Genomic DNA, 18167 nt, shown 5'->3' with positions numbered 1-18167 from the left:
AGGAGAGTGAAAAAGTTGGCTTAAAGCTCAACATTCAGAAAACTAAGATCATGGTATCTGGTCCCATCACTTCATGGGGATTAGATGGGGAAACAATGGAAACAGTGTCAGACTTCATTTTTGGGGGCTTCAAAATCACTGCAGATGGTGACTGAAGCCTTGAAATGAAAAGACACTTACTCTTTGGAAGGAAAGTTATGACCAACCTAGACAGCATATTCAAAAGCAGAGACATTACTTTGCCAACAAAGGTCTGTCTAGTCAAGGCTATGGTTTTTCCAGTGGTCATGTATGGATGTGAGAGTTGAACTGAGGATGAGATGGCTGGATGGCATCACTGACTCAATGGATGTGAGTTAGGGTAGACTCCGGGAGTTGGTAATGGACAGGGAGGCCTGGCGTGCTGAGGTTAATGGGGTGGCAAAGAGTTGGACACGACTGAGCGACTGAACTGAACTGAACATGTCATCCAACAGTGTGAACACCCAATCATCCTGCTTATGAACTTCAAAAGGATCATAGCTTCTTAATTGTATAGCCTGGAATCTATACCTCCTGGGTCCCAAGCTCCTCTTATTTAAACTGAGCACATTGGCTCCATTGCTTTCAAGCTATACTTTATCCTAATCTGACCTGACTTGAGTAGCATCTGCAGGGCAGGTCCAGGACCATTTCAAGTACATGAATTTGTTGTAAAGTGAGTATAGCTGTCATTACAGGTCATATGTAGACTGCAATTCCTCCACTGGACCCCTATAAATCTCTTTTCTTTCCTTTCATGCAGGCTATGTGTTGTCTCATCCACTTCTGCTGCGGTTCATGGGGCCTCAAAGAGTCGGACATGACTGAGCAACTGAACTGAACTGAGATTCCTTTTACTAGAAACTACAACCTCAAATTTTTATATAAAATCTTCTGTTAGCAACAAACTAATTTTTATTTTGAAAAATATTAAGCCCAGAGGAAAGTTGAAGAAACAATCTGATTAATGTGCATCAACATATCCCTCACCCATTTCATCAACTAGCAACCTCTTGACACATTGGCATTTTCTTCATCTCTCTTCCTCTTTCTCCACACACATGTACCCAGAGACACAGACACATATACACCTAAATACACAGATCTGAATGTAGTCTTCAAACATCAGGATGCCATCAGAATATTTCAGCATCTATTTCACAAAAGTAAGGGCATTTCCCCACAGAATCGTTATCATTACTACATCCAAGTCAATATAATTTCAGTATCATCCAACATACAGTTCACTTTCAAATTTCTCCAGTTGTCCCCAAAAATGTTCTCATCCACTGGTGTACTGAAGCTGGTCTGCACAAAGGGAATATGTATGTCTTCCAAGTTCAGTGATAGCTTGGCATTACTCATAGCAGTGCTTGACACAGTAGCTGGACATTGTTCATGGTGGGGATGTTTACATCATGGAAACTGGCAAACACTACAAATTTGTGATGTCCCCCACCCCAGCCATTTGTTAAATATTTACCCTCTTATTTTTGGCAAATGGCTTTATTGAGGCCTAACTGATATACAAAAAAAACCCTGTGTATATTTAATGTATATAATTTGATGAATTTGGACATATGCCTGCATCTGTGAAACCATCACCGCTCAAGGTAATAAACACATTCATCACCTCCAGAAGTTTCCTTATGGACCTTTGTTTGTTTTTGGTTAAGAATATTTGACATGAGATATATCTACTTGCTGCTGTGCTGTGTGCAGTTGCAAAGTAGTGTTCAACTCTTTGTAACTCCATGGACTGTCGCCTACCAGGCTTCTCTATCTATAGGATTTTCCAGGCAAGAATACTGAAGTGGGTTGTCATTTCCTTCTACAGGGGATCTTCTCAACCCAGGGATTGAAACCAAGTCTCCTGCGCTGGCAGGCAGATTCTTTACTACTGTATGGGAAGCCATACACTCTTTTAACAAATCTTTAACAAAATTTTAAAATCCACAATACACTATTGTTAACTATTGGCACTACATTGAACGGCAGATCTCCAGAATTTATTCATCTTGCATAACTGGAAGTTTATGTCCATTGAACAACTCTCCATTTCCCTCTCCCTCCATTCTCTGGCAAACGCCGTTCCACTGTTTCCTTCTATAAATTTAACTATTTTGAATACCACATATAAATAGAATAATACGGATTTATATTTTTGTGACTGGCTTATTTCACTTACAATAATGTCTCCAGGTTCATCAATGCTGTCCCATATTGCACAATTACTTTTCTTTTTTAAGAGCTGAATAATAGTATGCTGCTGCTGCTACTGCTAAGTCGCTTCAGTCGTGTCCGACTCTGTGCGACCCCAGAGATGGCAGCCCACCAGGCTCCTCCGTCCCTGGGATTCTCCAGGCAAGAACAATGGAGTGGGTTGCCATTTCCTTCTCCAATGCATGAAAGTGAAAAGTGAAAGTTAAGTCACTCAGTTATGTCTGACTCTTCACAACCCCATGGACTGACTACAGCCTACCAGCCTCCTCCATCCATGGGATTTTCCAGGCAAGAGTACTGCAGTGGGGTGCCATTGCATTCTCTGTATACTGTATGTATATAGCACATCTCTTTATTCATTCATCTGTCCATGGACATTTAGGTTGTTCCCCTATCTTGGCTATTGTCAATAATGCTGCAATGAACCTGGTAATGCAAATACCTTTTTGAGATCCTGATTTCAATTCTTTTGTACAAATACCCAGAAGTAGGATTGCTGGATCATATGGTACTTCTAGTTTTAATTTTTTTGAGGAACCTCCATACCATTTTCCATAGCAGCACTATTTTACATCCCCATCTACTGTGTAGAAGGGTTCTGATTTCTTCACATCCTAACACTTGTTATCTTTTATTTTGCTTTTGATAACAACAGTGTTAACAGATGTGATGTGATATCTCATGTGGTTTTGATTCACATTTCCTTGATAATTAGTGAAACTGAATACTTTTAAATATACCCATTGATTATTTGTATATCTTCTTTAGAGAAATGTCCATTCAAGTTCTTTGCCCATTTGTGAATTTATTTATTTATTTATTTATTTTTTAGCTGTAGAAGTCCCTTATATATTTTGGATGTTAACCCCTTATCAGATGTATGGTTTGCAAACACTTTTTCATTTTGTAGTTGTAGAAAAGACAACTTTTCTACAACTACAAAATGTTGTTTATTTTGCTGTACAGAGACTTTTAGTTTGATGAAATCTTCCTTGTCTATTTTGTTTTTGTGTCTTTGGTGTCATATTCATTGCTAAGAACAATGTCAAGAAGTTTTTTCAATATGTTATCTCTTAAGAGTTTTTTTTTAAAAAAGATCTTGCTGCAAATTATGTTAAAGAATGTTCTGCCGACAAAAAATAAAAGAGTTTTATAGTTTCAGTTCTTATATTTAGGAATTTCATACATTTTGAATTGATTTTTTAGCATGGTGTAAGAGAATGGTCCAGTTTTATTAGCACGTGAATATCCAATTTTCCCAGCACCATCTGTTGAAGAGACTGTCCTTTACCCTTTCTGTGATCTTGGCAGTTTTATCGAAGATCTACTAACTAGATATATGTGGGTTTATTTCTGGGCTGTCTATTCTGTTACATTCCTCTGTATGTCTGTCTTCATGCTAGTATCATACTGTTCTAATCACTATTGCTCTGTTTATTATTAATAGTTCTAACTTTTTTTTGCGGAGTATTTAAAGGTTTTCTATATGCAAATCATGTCATTTGCAAACAGAGATAACTTACTTCTTCCTTTATGATTTGAATACTTTATTTTTGTTGTTTAATTGCTCCAGCTAGAACATTGAATCTAAGTGGCAAGAGTGAACATTCTTGTCTTGTTTTTCATAACTGAGCATGATGTTAGCTGTGGACTTGTTATATATGACCTTTACTATGTTGAAGTAAATTCCTTCTACATCTAGTTTGTTGAGAGTTTTAATCATGAAACTGTTGAATTTTGTCAAATGATTTTTCTTTATCTGTTAAGGTGATCATGTGATTTTTATCCTTCATTTTGTTAATGTGATATATCACATTAATTGACTTGTATACATTGAACCATATACCACTCTTTATGGTTATATTTCTCCTGATTAAAGAGTCAGTCAAAGTTTATAAGTTATGTTTAACTGTTATATATCTTTAGTTTGTCCTATTCCATAACAGTTTTCCATCCTCCAAAGGGTCTAGTTTAAGAATGATCAACATTATCGAGTTTGCTACTACTGGAACTAATCTCCTAAAATAGCCTTTTACTTAGTTTTCTTACTTCCACTTGCTCTCCTACAAACTGTTCTTCAGAACTATCTTTCTAAATCATAAATCAGATCATTTTTTTTTTTTCCTGTTAGTCACTCAGTTGTGTCTGACTCTTTGTGATCCCATGGACTGTAGCCTGCCAGGCTCCTCTGTCCATGGAATTCTCCAGGCAAGAATATTGGAGTGGGTAGCCATTCCCTTGTTCAAGGGATCTTCCCGACCCAGGGATCAAACCTGGGTCTTATGCATTCCAGGCAGATTCTTTACCATAGTTTGACTGAGCGACTTCCTTTCACTTTTCACTTTCATGCATTGGAGAAGGAAGTGGCAACCCACTCAAGTATTCTTGCCTGGAGAATCCCAGGGATGGGGGAGCCTGGTGGGCTGCCGTCTATGGGGTCGCACAGAGTTGGACACGACTGAAGCGACTTAGCAGTAGCAGCAGCAGAGCCACCAGGGAAGCCCTCTGATGTATAAAAGTGTTTGCTGAAAGAGTTGAGTGGTTTGGGAGGGTTTTTAAAATCAGGAATAGTAAGGCATGTTTATGTACTGTGGCAAATAACCAAGTAGAGAGGAAAACTCAACAATTTGGGAGAGAAGTTGGTGGAAATCTGTCAAAGTTATCTGCTAATTGCTACTATTTTTTCTCTGAGAGTGAGATGAGAAGGAAGTGGTAGAGATTTGTGGTAAGAGCAGATGATATAAAATAGTCATCTAGGACATGAGATTGAGAAGTGAAGGAATTAAAGAAATCTACCAGGGTTTAGGGGGCGGTAGGATAGGCAGGAGTTGAAGAGTGATCAGTTAGGAAGCTGAACATTTTTCCTCTATCTAAGATGAAGTGCTCAGAGAAGAGTTGGATTTTGGCCAGAGTTCGAGTCCTGCCATGCGAGTGTGAATGAATGAGAGAAGACAATGGAGCTGAGAAGGAGACAGTGGAGCTGGTAAGGTGGCTTTCTGGCCTGAGTCACTCTTGTTATTCTGTCATCTTTGAGGACTTTGCATGATTGAAACTGGCTTGCTGCCATGACCACGATACAGCTCTCAGAAAGGAGAGACTAAGGAAGTCCAGAGTAAGCAATTCCCTTTTAAGTATGCAAATGTGATGTTATAGAATCATGAACTCTAAACTGGGTAATGAAGGAGATGAGAAAATAAACAGAGGCTGGACAGTGAAAGATGGTGGAATGTTTGGATTGGAAGTCCCAGGAGTTTTAAGGGAATATCACATTAGGAGAGTAAACCAGAAGAATACAATGATGTTGGTGGAGAGTGGGATGTTTGTAATTCAGATTGTGGAAAATTACACTTGTTGAGAATAGTATAGTCAAGACCAGCACTGTCTAATACAATAGCCACTAGCCATATATAGCTTTCTAAGTGTGTTCCTAATTTCTGCAAATGTTAATCATGCAGTTGTGTCCAACTCTTTGCAGCTCCATGGACTATAGCCCACTAGGCTCCACTGTTCATGGAATTCTCCAGGCAAGAATACTGGGGTAGGCTGCCATTCCCTTCTCCAGGGGATCTTCCTGACCCAGGGATCGAACCCAGGTCGCCTGCATTGCAGGCAGATTCTTCACTGTTTGAGACACCAAGGAAGCCTATAGCTTTCTAAATTTACATATAAATCAACATTAAGTTAAAAATTCATTTTTCTTTGGCACTAGCCATATTTCAAGTGCTTAACAGGCACACGTGGCTAGTGGCTACTGCACTAAAGAGTGAAAATTGAATTTTTCCATCATGGCAGAAAATGCAATTGGACAGCACTGGTTTGGCATATGAACATAGTACTATGTGGGCCTCCCTGGTGGCTCAGTGGTAAAGAATCTGCCTGCAGTGCAGGAGCTGCAGCTGAACCAGCAGTTTCAATCCCTGGGTTGGGAAGATCCCCTGGAGGAGGGCACGGCAACTCCTCCAGTATTCTTGCCTGGAGAATCCCATGGACAGAGGAGCCTAGCAGACTGTAGTCCATAGGGTCGCAAAGACTGAAGTGACTTAGCATGCCTCCAGGTATAGTAATAGGTGATTGAGACAGGTGGAGGATAAGATTGTTGGAGGGAGCTAGGTTAAGGAGCTGACTGGACATGATGTGGAAGGATGGTATATCTGATTTTGAAATCACTGAGAATTATGACAGGCGTCACAGGAAAGAGAGAGACGTTGAGTCAGAGGTTGATTCACAGCTTCTCCATGCTGCTCTGAGCCTCTTGGAGACAGCTGACCTCATCCCCAGCTCTGTGTGTGGGTCTTTTAACCAAAGGAGAATCCCATCCCCCTAGCACATGATTAGAAGGAGGCTTTGATGCAGTTTATATGTGAGGACTTGAAACATGAGGAGAGATGCACTGGAGATTTTAATTTGTTTCTATAGTGCAAAGGGAAGCTGATGTAGCAGAGACTCTTAAATACAATGGAACAAATAAGACATTTTATTTGTCTGCCATGCAACCATTTGCCCACTCTAGGCTGGTAAGGCAGCTTTCTTGCCTGGGTCACTCTTGTTATTCTGTCATCTCTGAGGCCTTTGCATGGTTGAAACTGGGTTGCTGCCATGACCATGATACAGTTCTCAGAAAGGAGAGAGTAAGGAAGTCCAGAGTAAGCAATTCCCTTTTAAGTAATTGAAGGAGAAACCACACACATAATTTCCATTCACAAGAAAATGATCACATGGCCATACCAGCTGCAAGAAAGACAGGGAAATGTTGTCCTTAGTTAGGCAGCCATGTGACCAGGAAGAAGAGGTAAACAGACTTTTAAAGTACAAGTTGCTGTCTGCCATATTCTGCTTCTGAAGGAATTCTGGAGGCAATTCTCTCTTTTTCTTCAGGTTGTAGTCTGGAATTGCAGCAGCTGTTTTCTTAGCATGCTGAGGATGAGCTGAGTAAAGGCAGAAGGGCAAAGCCAAGGAAACTGTGGAGAAATGGCACTAGAGCCACTGGTTTGCAAAGCCCACGTTACCTCTGGATTCCAGTTAGATGAGCCATGATGTTTTCTTGTTATGCCGGTTGGAGTTGAGTTTCTGTTTCTTGCAGTTAGGATGCACCCCAATTTATTTAACCACTCCACTGTTGACACTATCTCTCTTTGTCATTGTTACAAGCAATGCACTAAACGTCTTTGTACACATGACCATTTCTATAGATAGAGTCTAAGATGAATCATTGCTGTGCCAAAGAATATGTGCATTTAACATTTTGTAAACACTACCAAGTTGCCCCAACCTATGTTTAATATCATTAACATTTCACAATCACCACCCTCCTCTAATGTTCTGAGATGTCTCCTTTTGTCTAGATTTTGTAGGATAGCTTTTACAGGAGAGAATTTTGGTGATGTATCCTCCTCTGCTGATGTTGAGGCTTAGATTCTTTTAAAATTTATTTTATTTTATTCTTTTATTTTTGGCTGTGTGGGTCTTTGTTGCTTTTGTTGTGTGAGCTTTCTCTGGTTGTGATGAGCAGGGGCTACTCTTTGTTGTGGTGCACAGGGGTTAATAGCCGCCTGTTGCTCTGGCTAAGCCATGAGAAAATCACCATGGGAACAGAATAAAAGCAAAATTAATAGCAATAGAGCATAACCCAAATAAAAGTACATTGGGTTGATCAGTTGAAGTGGTCATGCCCTGCTAAGCTAAGGAAGAACATAGTGTGGACCTTGGAACACCAGGTCAGCACCAGTTCAGAACACTGCCTGTGCACACACTAAGATGTTTCCCCAAGGCATTGCGGGCCTATGACCTACAGCTAGGTGATAGCCCTTGTACAAGAAAATAACAAAGATAGTTTAAAGTAATTAATAAAATGGGAGTCCTGACTGGGGACATCATCGTAACTGCTGACTTCATCGTAACACAACAGACGCTTTCTGCTTGCCAAGACACTAAGTAAAAGTGATGTGGCTCTGAGGAACAGGGCTCTTGACCCAAGAGGTCTTGAGTCGCTCGGTCCCATCTTTAAAACTTTAATTCTGTCACTAGTTTCTTTTTCCTATACTGTGCGTTGACCACTTTCAATCCCTAGCTGCTGTGCTGGACACAGCAAAGGTGCATGGACTTCTCATTGCAGTAGCTTCTGTTGTTGTGGAGCTCAGGCTCTAGGTGTGCAGGCTCGGTAGTGGTGGCTTGTGGATTTAGTTTCTCTGGGGCACATGGAATCTTCCTGGAGCAGGGAGTGAACCTGTGATCCCTGCATTGGCAGGCAGATTTTTATCCACTGAGCCACCAGGAAAATCCGAGGCTTAGTTTCTTTCTCCATTCACATACTGTTCTTGCTCCTTCACTATTTACTAATCTAGCTATGACTGAGAAAAATCCCATGGATGGAGGAGCCTGGTAGGCTGCAGTCCATGGGGTCGCTAAGAGTCGGACACGACTGAGCAAGTTGACTTTCACTTTTCACTTTCATGCATTGGAGAAGGAAATGGTAACCCACTCCAGTGTTCTTGCCTGAAGAATCCCAGGGATGGGAGAGCCTGGTGGGCTGCCATCTATGGGGTCGCACAGAGTTGGACACGACTGAAGCGACTTAGCAGCAGCAGCAGCAGCAGCTATGACTGATCATAGTTACACTCTTTATAAGTCTGCTGGCACTTCCATGAAAACAGATGTCAAAAATAAAAATATGACATAGTTAGATAGTATAACTTTTACTCTGTAGGAAAATGTGCTCAGTAGTCTTATCCTATTGATACAAGCTAGTTGTCTCATTATATTTTCCCTTTTGCCCTAAAATTTTGATATCTATTTTTAATTATCTAGCAAGTTTTTTTTTTTTTTAAAGAAAGGACCAAGTGTAGACTTTTTTAAAAAATCAAAATGCTCTGAAGTTAGAGACTGTTTTAAAATAATGATATATCGTGTTAAGGACAGGACAACTGTGGAGGGTGTTGTTTTTCTCAGTTGTCACAGTTTTCATGTGAAACTGTCAGTGATTGGGAGTGGGCACTAAGACTGGGCTTCCCTGGTACCTCAGATGGTAAAGAATCTGCCTGCAATGCAGGAAACCTGGGTTCAGTCCCTGGGTTGGGAAGATCCCCTGGAGAAGGGAATGGCTACCCACTCCAGTAATCTTGCCTGGGAAATCCCATGGACAGAGGAGCCTGGTGGGCTACAGTCCATGGGGTCACAAAGAGGCGGACACGACAGAGCGACTTTCACTAGGACTGGGAGAACACAGAAGTTCTTTAATTGATATCCTCTTACAAAGATCACTACAGGGAATGGGGAGACCCTCACATTATTCTATGGTAGGGCATGGGGAGATGGGGCCAGGGGGACCAATGGAACAGGAATCAGTAACCTAGACAGGAAATGAAATGGGCCTGAACTAGGCAGTGAGGAAAGGGGGAAGATAAGGAACAGAGTCTGTGAGTTTAATAATAGTTACCTTTGTGTGAGTATTTACTGTACGTTAGGTACAGTAAATAAGCTCTATTTCTTTGCATTGGTCACGGAAGAAGGCTTTCTTATCTCTTCTTGCTATTCTTTGGAACTCTGCATTCAGATGCTTATATCTTTCCTTTGCTCCTTTGCCTTTCACTTCTCTTCTTTTCATAGCGGTTTGTAAGGACTCCTCAGACAACCATTTTGCCTTTTTGCATTCTTTTTCTTGGGGATGGTCTTGATCCCTGCCTCCTGTACAATGTCACGAACCTCCATCCATAGTTCATCAGGCACTCTGTCTATCAGATCTAATCCCTTGAATCTATTTGTCACTTCTACTGTATAAGTGTAAGGGATTTGATTTAGGTTATACCTGAATGGTCTAGTGGTTTTCCCCACTTTGTTCAATTTAAGTCTGAATTTGGCAATAAGGAGTTCATGATCTGAGCCACAGTCAGCTCCCAGTATTGTTTTTGCTGACTGTATAGAGCTTCTCCATCTTTGGCTGCAAAGAATATAATCAATCTGATTTCAGTGTTGACCATCTGGTAAAGTCCATGTGTAGAATCTTCTCTTGTGTTGTTGGAAGAGGGTGTTTGCTGTGACCAATGCATTCTCTTGGCAAAACTCTATTAGCCTTTGCCCTGCTTCATTCTGTACTCCAAAGCCAAATTTGCCTGTTATTCCAGGTGTTTCTTGACTTCCTACTTTTGCATTCCAGTCCCCTATAATAAAAAGGACATCTTTTGGGGGTGTTAGTTCTAGAAGGTCTTATAGGTCTTCATAGAACTGTTCAACTTCAGCTTCTTCAGCATTATTGGTTGGGTCATAGACTTGGATTACTGTGATATTGAATGGCTTGCCTTGGAAACCGACAGAGATCATTCTGTTGTTTTTGAGATTGCATTCAAGTACTGCATTTCGGACTCTTTTGTTGACTATGATGGCTACTCCATTTCTTTTAAGGGATTCTTGCCCACGGTAGTAGATATAATGGTCATCTGAGTTAAATTCACCTATTCCAGTCCATTGTAGTTCACTGATTCCTAAAATGTCGATGTCACTCTTGCCATCTCCTGTTTGACTGGTTACAATTTGCCTTGATTCATGGACCTAACATTCCACATTCTTATGCAATATTGCTCTTCACAGCATCAGACTTTGCTTCTATCATCAGTCACATCCACAACTGTGTGTTGTTTTTGCTTTGACTCCATCTCTTCATTCTTTCTGGAATGGTGGATTACACTGTTTAATCCTTATGAGACTCTACAGTGTAGGATGTGTTACAACTTCTATGCAATAGGAAAGAAAACTGTAACTTCAGAAAAGTACATTGCTTGCTCAGGTTCACACAGCTAGTAAATGGCAGGACTTCTGCACTAATTTCAGTTCTCTAAGCAGCCCCTACAGCGGGGTGTATTAAAAGATCTGGAGTGTTGGACAGTAAAAAAAAGATAAGTGCAGTAGGGGGTACTATTTGTATACACTAAAAAGAATTTCTGACAATGTAAAATTACCCTTGAGTTGAAATGCCTTACCAGTCTTTCTGATTTAAAGGATGTGCTGGAGGCCAAAGTGTTTAATATGTTTTCCCTTTTGGTAGGTTTCTGGGACCTAACTTATAGTGGGAATTCCTAATAATGTACTTTCACAGCCTTGAGAAATTTCACAGAAATAGCACCTGGCAAAACAGCATATATTAAGAGATTATGTTAATGATTATCTTTCATGTTTTTCTTAAGGATAATCGCCTTGCTGCAAACCCCAAGGCCAGATCCAGAAGGGAGTATGACTAGGGTCCTGAAAGCACGGGCGCTGGAACACCGGGTTGCTGCCAGACATGAACACTGTCTGCTTTCTAATTGTTCCCAAGACTAGCCCAGGAGGGAACGGCCTGGGGTAAACACAAGCAGATCTGGACTCTGTCAGTGTAGTCCAGGACACTTAGGAGTAGGTGATCAACAGCACAGCATGCATCTTGAGAAAGAGAAGTTCTGAGAAAATCTTGTAGTCAGCAATTAGGAATAAAAGCTGGAATCAGAGTGGACTCTGCACATCAGTCTAATAGAAGCTACAGGTCCCCTGACCCATTGCACCAGATTTCGTGTTATGTCTTCATTCTCCTTGCTCGCTCCTGGACTATTAGGGCAACAGTAACTAAATTCATTTGTTTTTATGCCTGGGTTGTATTTCAATCAGTAATTGAAAAAAATGTATTTCAATAGGTAATTATGTAGAATTAAATTGGCAATTATGTAGAATTTTGGGGGGCTCCAAAATCACTGCGGATGGTGACTGCAGCCATGAAATTAAAAGATGCTTACTCCTTGGAAGGAAAGCTATGACCAACCTAGACAGTATATTAAAAAGCAGAGACATCACTTTGTCAACAGAGGTCCATCTAGTCAAGGCTATGGTTTTTCCATTGGTCATGTATGGATGTGAGAGTTGGACTATAAAGAAAGCTGAGCTTTTGAACTGTGGTGTTGGAGAAGACTCTTGAGCGTCCCTTGGACTGCAAGGAGATCCAACCAGCCCATCCTAAAGGAGATCAGTTCTGGGTGTTCATAAGAAGGACTGATGTTGAAGCTGAAACTCCAATACTTTGGCCACCTGATGCGAAGAGCTGACTCATTGGAAAAGACCCTGATGTTGGGAGGGATTGAGGGCAGGAGGAGAAGGGGACGACAGAGGATGAGATGGTTGGATGGCATCACTGACTCAATGGACATGGGTTTGTGTGGACTCCAGGAGTTGGTGATGGACAGGGAGGCCTGGCATGCTGCAGTTCATGGGGTCACTAAGAGTTGGGCACGACTGAGTGACTGAACTGAACTGAAGAACTGATGCTTTTGAACTGTGGTGTTGGTGAAGACTCTTGAGAGTCCCTCGGACTGCAAGGAGATTCAACCACTCTATCCTAAAGGAAATCAGTCCTGAATATTCGTTGGAAGGACTGATGCTGAAGCTGAAGTTCCAGTACTTTGGCCACCTGATGTGAAGAACTGACTCACTTGAAAAGACCCTGATGCTGGGAAATATTGAAGGCAGGAGGTGAAAGGGACAACAGAGGATGAGATGGTTGGATGGCATCACTGACTTGATGGACATGAGTTTGAGTAAGCTCCAGGAGTTGGTGATGGACAGGAAAGCCCATGGGGTTGCAAAGAGTTGGACATGACTGAGTGACTAAACTGAACTGATGTAGAATTTCACAGTTTAAAAATAAACAGTACTCAATAAATATTTGTTTTCTTCTTTCACAGTTGAATAAATGAGTAAGCATTGTCAAGAGCACTCCTTTCAAGGTTATCTAATTTTGATTCTGAGACTTGTTTGGAAACTCTGTATAACTATAATTGAGCTGTTTCCCAGTATGATTTATGGACTAATTCCAAGGTGGGGAATGAGACCCCTTCTTCCTATTGAACTTGTTCTACACTATGGCCACAGAATAGGTCTAGAATAGTCATGGTCAGAGAAGAAGAGGGAGGGATGAACAGTGAAAAAGATGCATGTGGAGATTCAGAAACATAGTGGTCTACGTGGAGGAAATTAGCTGCAAAATCCAAGACACAGCAGGGCAGATGTGCTTGGACAGAGAGGCAGGTCTGTACACATACTCAGGCAGAGTGAGAAAGGGAGACATATGGATGCTTTCATGGAGCAATATCCTTGTAATATGACTTTCATGTTATCACTATTAAGAATTCTGAAGTCATTTGTACATTGGAAACCACAGGCTTAATTGCTGGAGTTAAGAAGATCCCTGGATGTATGTTTTGCAGATCCATGTCTTCACTCAGCCACTTATTAGCTCTGTTGCCTTGGACTAGGGGCTTCCCAGGTGACTCAGTGGTAAAGAATCCGCCTGCCAATGTAGGATATATGGGTTCAATCCCTGGGTTGGGAAGATCCCCTGGAGAAGGAAATGGCAACCCACTTGGGTGTTCTTGCCTGGGAAATCTCATAGACAAAGGAGCCTGGCAGGCTACAGTCCAGGGGGTTGCAAAAGAGCTGGACAAGACTTAGCAACTAAACCACAAACAACAACAACCTTGGAGTAATCAACTGATATTTCCTTGTCTGTTTCTTGGTAAATTGTGTAGTACTGACCTCCCCATGAAGACAGAGCTTGCCATAGTAAGAAACTCAGCTACCGTCATTACATTTAGCAGAGATTCAGAGGCAGGAAGGGGAATTTTTTTAAAAAAATTAGAAAATGGGAGGGATTCAGACATACTCTTATTGGAGATTGTTAGCATGGGAAAGGTGGAGGTGTGTTGGGGTTTACGAGTGAAATGACACAAAACAAGACACACACACACAAGAGACAGACGATACACACACTCCAGCCGGAGAAACAGAACTGCGCAAACTATTTGCGCTTTATTATTATAAAGCCCCTCTATGTGCTGCTTACAAACAAGATGTTCTGCCAAGGAGACGGACACAGCCTTGAGACTAATGGTTCCTTGCAAACGAGGGAACATTTCCTTCTTGTGATGAGGGCTCTGGACAGACTCTGCAGTAGGCCGAAATTTCACTCCCTCTTGCTGTACGATAACATGTATGCACCTGCGCTGTACTGAAAAGGCTTATTCATGCAGTGTGGAATTCTGCCAAGGGGGCTTTATAATAATAAAGCACAAATAGTTTGCGCAGTTCTGTTCCTCTGGCCAGAGTGTGTGTATCATCTGTCTCTTGTGTGTGTGTGTCTTGTTTTGTGTCATTTCACTCATAATCTCCAACAGAGGTGGGTTAATGAGAAGCAAGGCATCACATGTGCCTGTGTTTGGGGATTATATTTGATTTTCTTTGTTGTTCCTGAGTTGGAACTAGGGCAAGAGTTAGAGAAGCTGGCACTTATTGACAAAGTCTTGGTCCTGAATGTTCTAATCTGATTGTTGCAGAGGTTATGGGTCAGAGTTCTATTGTTGTAGATGGTTTGGCAATAATCTATTTGGGTATTCAGTCTCTTGGCACAGTGTGTGCAGCAGATGAGATTAGATTCAGGCTCCAGCTTGTGTTCCCATAGTTTGCCCCATGGTTGCCTGGATAGTTTACCTTGCCATGCTTCATCCTGGGTACCCAACTTTCCCAGCCAACTTTATGAGGAATGCTAAAGTGTCAGCTCTGCTTCACAGGAGAGAAAAGCATTTCCCAAAGTCATTTCTATTATATTCAGCAGAGCAATTTTTCGCTATGAGTTCCTATATTAAATGCTCTGCTTCCAATTCCAATGTGTGTGTGTGGGTTTCCCTCCACACCATTGAGCAGTTCTTGGAGACCAGCTGGGTTTCCTACAGTTGAACTCGATTCTGACACTATCTACCTAGAGATAGTATCAGGTTCTACACATTAAAGGCTTGGTCCTACAAGATCGCTTTCTCTTCAGATGTCAGTCATGAGCCCAGGTTGTCACCTGTGTGTCTGAGAACCAGTTGTAGGTAGGAAGTTTCAATGAGGCCCTAATTGGGTTCAACCAATTTGCTAAAATAATCAGTGCTTTTGTGAACTAGTTTGGCTCCCAGAACTCAGAGAAGCATTCTATTTACTAGATTACTAGTTTATTATAAAAGGATGATATAATTTAGGAATAGCCAGATAGAAGAGAAACACAGGGCAAGATAGGTGGGAAGGGAATGGAATTTCTATGTCCTCTCAAGGGCACCACTCTGCCTGAATCTCTGTGTGTTCACCAACTCAGAAGCTCTCTGAACCTCATCCTTTTTGGTTTTTACAGAGGTTTCATTACATAGACATGATTGATTAAGTCACTAACCATTGGTTATTGATTCAGCCTCCAGCCTGCCTCTCCCCTCCCCACAGATCAAAGGGGTGGGAAGGAAAGTTCCAATCCTCTAATCACATGTATGGTTCTTCTGGTGATTGGCCCCCATCTTTAGGTGTTTTCCAAAAGTCACCTCATTAACAAAAGATATCTTTATGTTCTCATTGCTTAGGAGATTTCAAGAGTCTTAGGAGTTCTGTGCTGGAAATGAGGAAGACCAAATATACAGTTGTTATTACATATCACAATATCACATATGTTAAGAAGTGAAATAGGTTAGAAGTGTTAAAAAATGGAACAAAGAAGAGGAGCTGCAAGAGCAGACCAGAGTGGAAGAGCCACAAACTAGATCTTTTCTTACCTACACAACTTCCTGATTCTGTAGGTTTTGAATTTCCTCAAGTGTGCAAACCATGGGCCTCTCTGTGAGGTGAAGTTTGCCATCTAAGCCCCTCAGTGAGATGATGCGAAGGCAACACCTTTTCTGGCTGAGTCACATTCTCAGATGTTTAACTGTGAGAGAGGATCCAGGGTTGGTATAGCTTGGTCAAAAACTGCTTTTGACATGGTGTTTGCCTTTGCTCTTCTTTTGCTAGCTTTTCTTCTATTATCTCTCTGTTAAAGACGTCTCAGCTCTGTCTTTTCCAACTGGATTTGGTTGACTCATAGAAGAGGCAGCCGTTTGCCTCTTTAAGCAGAGTTATAAAGGTGTATGTGAGTGGAAGGTGTTTTTCCTTTGGGTGCTGGAGGCCGGTTCCAAGAGTGGGTGGTGGAGGTGGTTGCTTTCTGTGGAATAGATCTGATTGGGTTTGTTCTTATGTCAGCTGGAGACTCTGTTTGGTTGAAGAGTGCATTCTAGGGGGATGGGGACTTCTAGGCTGGTACATTCCTTTAGAAACACTCCAACCAAGTCGTTGACACCTCCCATCCTTTTATGGTCTTTATTAATGGACTTCTCATCCCCTTCTCTCTTTTCCCCAACTCTCAAAAAGAGAATTAAAGACCACTCAAAAATAATTCTAGGCTTTTTCTTTCTTTTTATTTTTAATCAGCTGATACCATAAGCGTGCCATTTTAGTACAACCATTTAGTATTTCTTTCATGAAATACTGAGTTTTAACTGAGATCTATGAACATAGGAAAGAGGTCTAATTGCTCAGAGTGGTGTCTGAGGCAGTTCTCTCCTCTAAAATGAACCTTGAACCTTCCAGCATCCTTCAAATGCACAGAAATCTTGGTTATCTTTCTATAGCGTTAGAAGCAGGTGGAGCTGGGAGACACTCAGGAATACTAGTGGGCCCTCGAGCCAGCCAGGGAAGGGGAAGGGGTGGCTTTCATTGCTCAGATATATATTATAGTCATGAAGGCAAAGCTGTTGCAGTGGGGGAACCAGATTGCTGTCCATCTACTCTGTGCATTTGATAGTTTATTTAGGTAATTTTTTATTTATAGGAAAATCAGGAAAATGGCCACAAGCAAAGCTAGAAAGCTGAAGAGTTTAAGTAAGCTTGCAAAGAGAGATGGGGATTCTTGTACAATTCGAGTTTTGGTGGCCTTGAATGTTCGGTCCCACTGGGTCATGATAGCATTTCGGGCTCCTTCCCATTTCCCTGGACCAGTCAAACGGAACTGGTATGGTGTGCATGGGCCAAAGAAGATGGCCAAAGCCAGGCGTGGATCCGTCAGGAGCAGAGAGAACAAGTTGGGCTTTGCATTGATAGCGGTCAGGAGTTCATCTACATATGTGATATAATCGGTTTCCAAAGCTTTGCAGTAATACAAGCCAAACCTTTATAAAAGGAAGATTGGGATAAAGGGGAAAACAAGAAGATTAAGTAATGGTAACCGTAGAACAAGTAAAAGTGCCAGAAGTAAACAATGAGGCTACACAATTTGAACTGGTTTCTCTATTCTTCCCTCCATGCCCATAGCTGTCTAATGGTCTCATGGTATTGTTTAAATACAAGACAGATCCTTTGAAAAAACACTCTGTACACATGGTTCGTCAAATGCTGATAATGAATCTAGTATTACTTTAGTCCTATTGTCAAATGATAAGCAATTTCTAGAAAAAAAGGTTTTACATAATTTTACTATTTCTACATCTTCCTGAAACTCAATTATTGCTTGATTTGTATAATGTGAAAAATCACAAAACTCAGTAGGGTGAAATTCTGTGTAATGCTGGTATTAATCCTTAATTAATTAATCCCTTGACTGACCAAAGTGACAAAAGCTTTTGCTTCATGTAGTTCTAATTAGTGATTTATGTTATACTAGAATTGCATAATGGAGACCAAATCATATCCCAGGTTGGGAGACACTGAAAGTGCTTTTATAATTTTGGGATTTAGGACTTTGACAAGGATACAACAACATTTGAAGTTTGGAAATATATATGAAGGAGAAAATGCAGTGATTTTAAGACTTTTTTCTCGGCTACAAACCCCTTCTTTTTCCCAAGTGAAAAATATATGTCAAAGTCTGAAACGTAAACAGTAAAACAGAGAAAATCAGAGGTGCTTTAGGATTAGGAGTTGGGGAAAGCAAGAGTCCCCCCTAGCTGGCCATCTGCCTTCCACTGTCCTGGCCCTTCGTGGTAGCCAAAAAGCGGAGCACAAGTGGAGACCTCTCTCTGGAGAAGGGCCGACAAAGTTTTTCTGCAGAAGACTAGATGCTAAATACTTAAGGTTTACGA

At 41.2% G+C, this 18167-nt stretch overlaps 1 protein-coding gene across 1 annotated transcript in view; it reads right to left on the bottom strand.

Annotated features, from left to right (window-relative positions):
* Positions 1–16521: 16521 nt before the first annotated feature.
* The window catches only part of FMO1 (flavin containing dimethylaniline monoxygenase 1), a 38879-nt gene continuing 37233 nt past the window's right edge, over positions 16522–18167 (bottom strand). Inside the window, exon 9 of the mRNA XM_052653758.1 lies at positions 16522–17258. Within this exon, the coding sequence (XP_052509718.1) occupies positions 16916–17258 (343 nt within the window). The 3' untranslated portion in view covers positions 16522–16915. The remainder of the gene's footprint in view (positions 17259–18167) is intronic.

This window comes from Budorcas taxicolor, chromosome 16 (genome assembly GCF_023091745.1).
Source record: "Budorcas taxicolor isolate Tak-1 chromosome 16, Takin1.1, whole genome shotgun sequence".
NCBI classification, from domain to species: Eukaryota; Metazoa; Chordata; class Mammalia; order Artiodactyla; family Bovidae; genus Budorcas; species Budorcas taxicolor.
The sequence above is the reverse complement of the archived record's forward strand: the minus strand, read 5'-3'. Positions and strand labels throughout refer to the sequence as shown.